At 44.8% G+C, this 2,500-nt stretch overlaps 1 protein-coding gene across 1 annotated transcript in view; it reads left to right on the top strand.

The window, feature by feature from the left end:
- Positions 1 to 1,860: 1,860 nt before the first annotated feature.
- The window catches only part of asap3 (ArfGAP with SH3 domain, ankyrin repeat and PH domain 3), a 62,847-nt gene continuing 62,207 nt past the window's right edge, over positions 1,861 to 2,500 (top strand). Inside the window, exon 1 of the mRNA XM_076295541.1 lies at positions 1,861 to 2,254. Within this exon, the coding sequence (XP_076151656.1) occupies positions 2,129 to 2,254 (126 nt within the window). The 5' untranslated portion in view covers positions 1,861 to 2,128. The remainder of the gene's footprint in view (positions 2,255 to 2,500) is intronic.

The following is a 2,500-nucleotide window of genomic DNA, read 5'->3' on the forward strand; positions in this document are numbered from 1 at the left end:
GTTGGTCACTCTCTGTGCACAAACTGTCAGTGCACCACTGGACCACCAGGAATCCCTGTGTTTCCACCTATAAGTATATAAACTCTTTTGATCCCGTGAGGGAAATTTGGTCTCTGCATTTAACCCAATCCATGAATTAGTGAATCACACACTAATCCCGGCGCAGAGAGCTGCCTGCAACAACAGCGGCGCTCGGGGAGCAGTGAGGAGTTAGGTGCCTTGCTCAAGGGCACTTCAGCCGTGGCCTACTGGTCGGGGTTCGAACCGGCAACCCTCCGGTTACAAATCCGAAGTGCTAACCAGTAGGCCACGGCTGCCCACGTTTCATATTGTGTATTGTGTATTTCATACAGCCTATGGTTTCCACACATCATGTCTTGATGATGCCAAGACTGCACTCTGAAGGTCGTGCCATATTCAATGTTGCATCTAGTTGCCACAGAAACTGTAATGAGATGTTATGTTTGCTTTAGTGTCTGTACAATTCCGCCTCAGCTGACGCTTACCATTTGTGCCTATAATTTAGTCATTTTGAAAATCACCCAATTGTTGTTTCTCTGGTGACGTGGTGTGGAAGTATGAAAACGATCTGTTTCCAAACAAAGTAAGAGCCAATAAAAAACAGGCCTCCAGAACATCTTCACCATGCATTCTTTTAGTTTGATTAGAAATTCATCTTAATTAACGGATGCTGGTAGTACCAGAAAAAGCCCACGCTCTGTCCTCATATGACTAAACACTCCTACAGCTGCAGCCATGATGCAGCATGATGATGCCAGTGGGTATGATTACTCATTTGAAATGCTCTCCTTTAATATGCAGCATGATGATGCCAGTGGGTATGATTACTCATTAAAAATGTTCTTCTTTAATATGCAGCATGCACATTTCCTGTTCATTTCTACAGAAGCTGTTGAGCAGCAGGTGGGTTTGCAAACATAAGTATTAGCAGCAAGATTTAAACAAAGCCTTTGGAAATGCTTGTTGACCTTTATAACCTCTCTATTAAACCTCCCACCTCTTAGACATACAGTCCCTGCAAGAAATCAGTACACAATTACATTTGTATTAAAGAGTTCACAAAACATAGTGTAGAGTTTATCTAAGTGCAGAGCCTGATCATAGCCTCTTGGAGTCCATCCTAGATCAGGTGGAAGAACTGCGCTGAAATGAGTCCCTGAAGGCGCATGGCCTTGGAGCAACACCAGCCTTGATCTGACCCTGGTCTGGCCTGGTAGGACTATATTACGCAACTCCAACATAAAGCAGAACATGTTTGTGTAGAAAAAGATATGGGAGGGCTGAGGGGGGAATTGGCATCACATTGGTGTAATGTAATATTGTGTTGACATGGGCTGATGTGAGTGAGGCGTGTCTCCAGAGGCCCTCAGAAGGTATGCTCTCTCTGCACCTCAAGGTGAGATGGTTTTGCAGCTGTAAAATGCTATGAAGTGTTAGCTATGCTGTGTTCTTTTTACACTTTGGCAAAACTGCATTTACAGTCATGCTAAGCAACGTTGAATTCAATTGAAATACCTCAAAAGAAACTTTGAAGACAGAGAAATACTCTTAAAAGTGGATTGTAGACTACTTGAAATGTGTTAATTTAGTGTGACTTTTCCATAGACTGATCACAAGGCACATCTGAATGTACAGGGAATTTTACTTGCGTCAGGCCTTCATGCACAAATGAATACGTATAGAGCCGTGGAACTGAATCCCACATTGTAAGGAACTCGCGGCGAACGAAGAAAAGGGCAAACCTCCATTCAGCCTGGTGCAAACATTCCCACGTGATGATGGAATAGCTCCCTCCCCTCCGCGCGCACAACTGCTTCAGAGCACGCTGCGCCCCTCGCGCCGCGCACAGAGAATCTCGGTCAACAGTGCAGACAGCAAACCCGCGGCAGCAGATTGACACAGACTCACTCACAACTCTGGGTTGGTCCAGGACATGATAAACCATTTCTGAGGATTTTGCTAGTGTTGACCGTGTGGGGAAAACGTGCTGGCTTTTCTTACTGCGGGTACAGTGGATATGTAGTTTCTCCAACTTTTAGGAACTGTTTGGGAACTTTTTCATTTCCGTTTTAAACTGGATCAATTGGATTTACTTGGTGTGAGAACAATGCCGGAGAGAATCAGTATTTCAGATTTCGTGTCTTTGGCGAATGAAGACATAACGTCTCCAGGAACTTCGTGCTTTCAGTCCAGAATAAGCGAGTGTCGGAACACGGTGACAGCGCTCGAGGAGGTGAGAACTCTCTCTCTCTCTCTCTCTCTCTCTCTCTCTCTCTCTCTCTCTCTCTCTCTCGGCATTGTGTGTTTACCTGTCCAGGTTTGTTTTCCTCCTGCGTATGCCTGCATGTCGTTAAGAAGAGGAGGTGTGTGTGGGGCGAGTTCACGGGTATTATGCGTCAAAGTACACAAACAGAACAGGTTTACCTTGTTCATTATACAGGTGTTATGAACTTTCTAAAGTTGCATAGAAATGTGGCTA

This window comes from Alosa pseudoharengus, unplaced genomic scaffold, assembly GCF_046254945.1.
Source record: "Alosa pseudoharengus isolate Yale_2024_CS ecotype anadromous, Long Island Sound unplaced genomic scaffold, YU_APseudo_1.1 YU_APseudo_1.1_scf_2, whole genome shotgun sequence".
NCBI lineage: Eukaryota > Metazoa > Chordata > Actinopteri > Clupeiformes > Clupeidae > Alosa > Alosa pseudoharengus.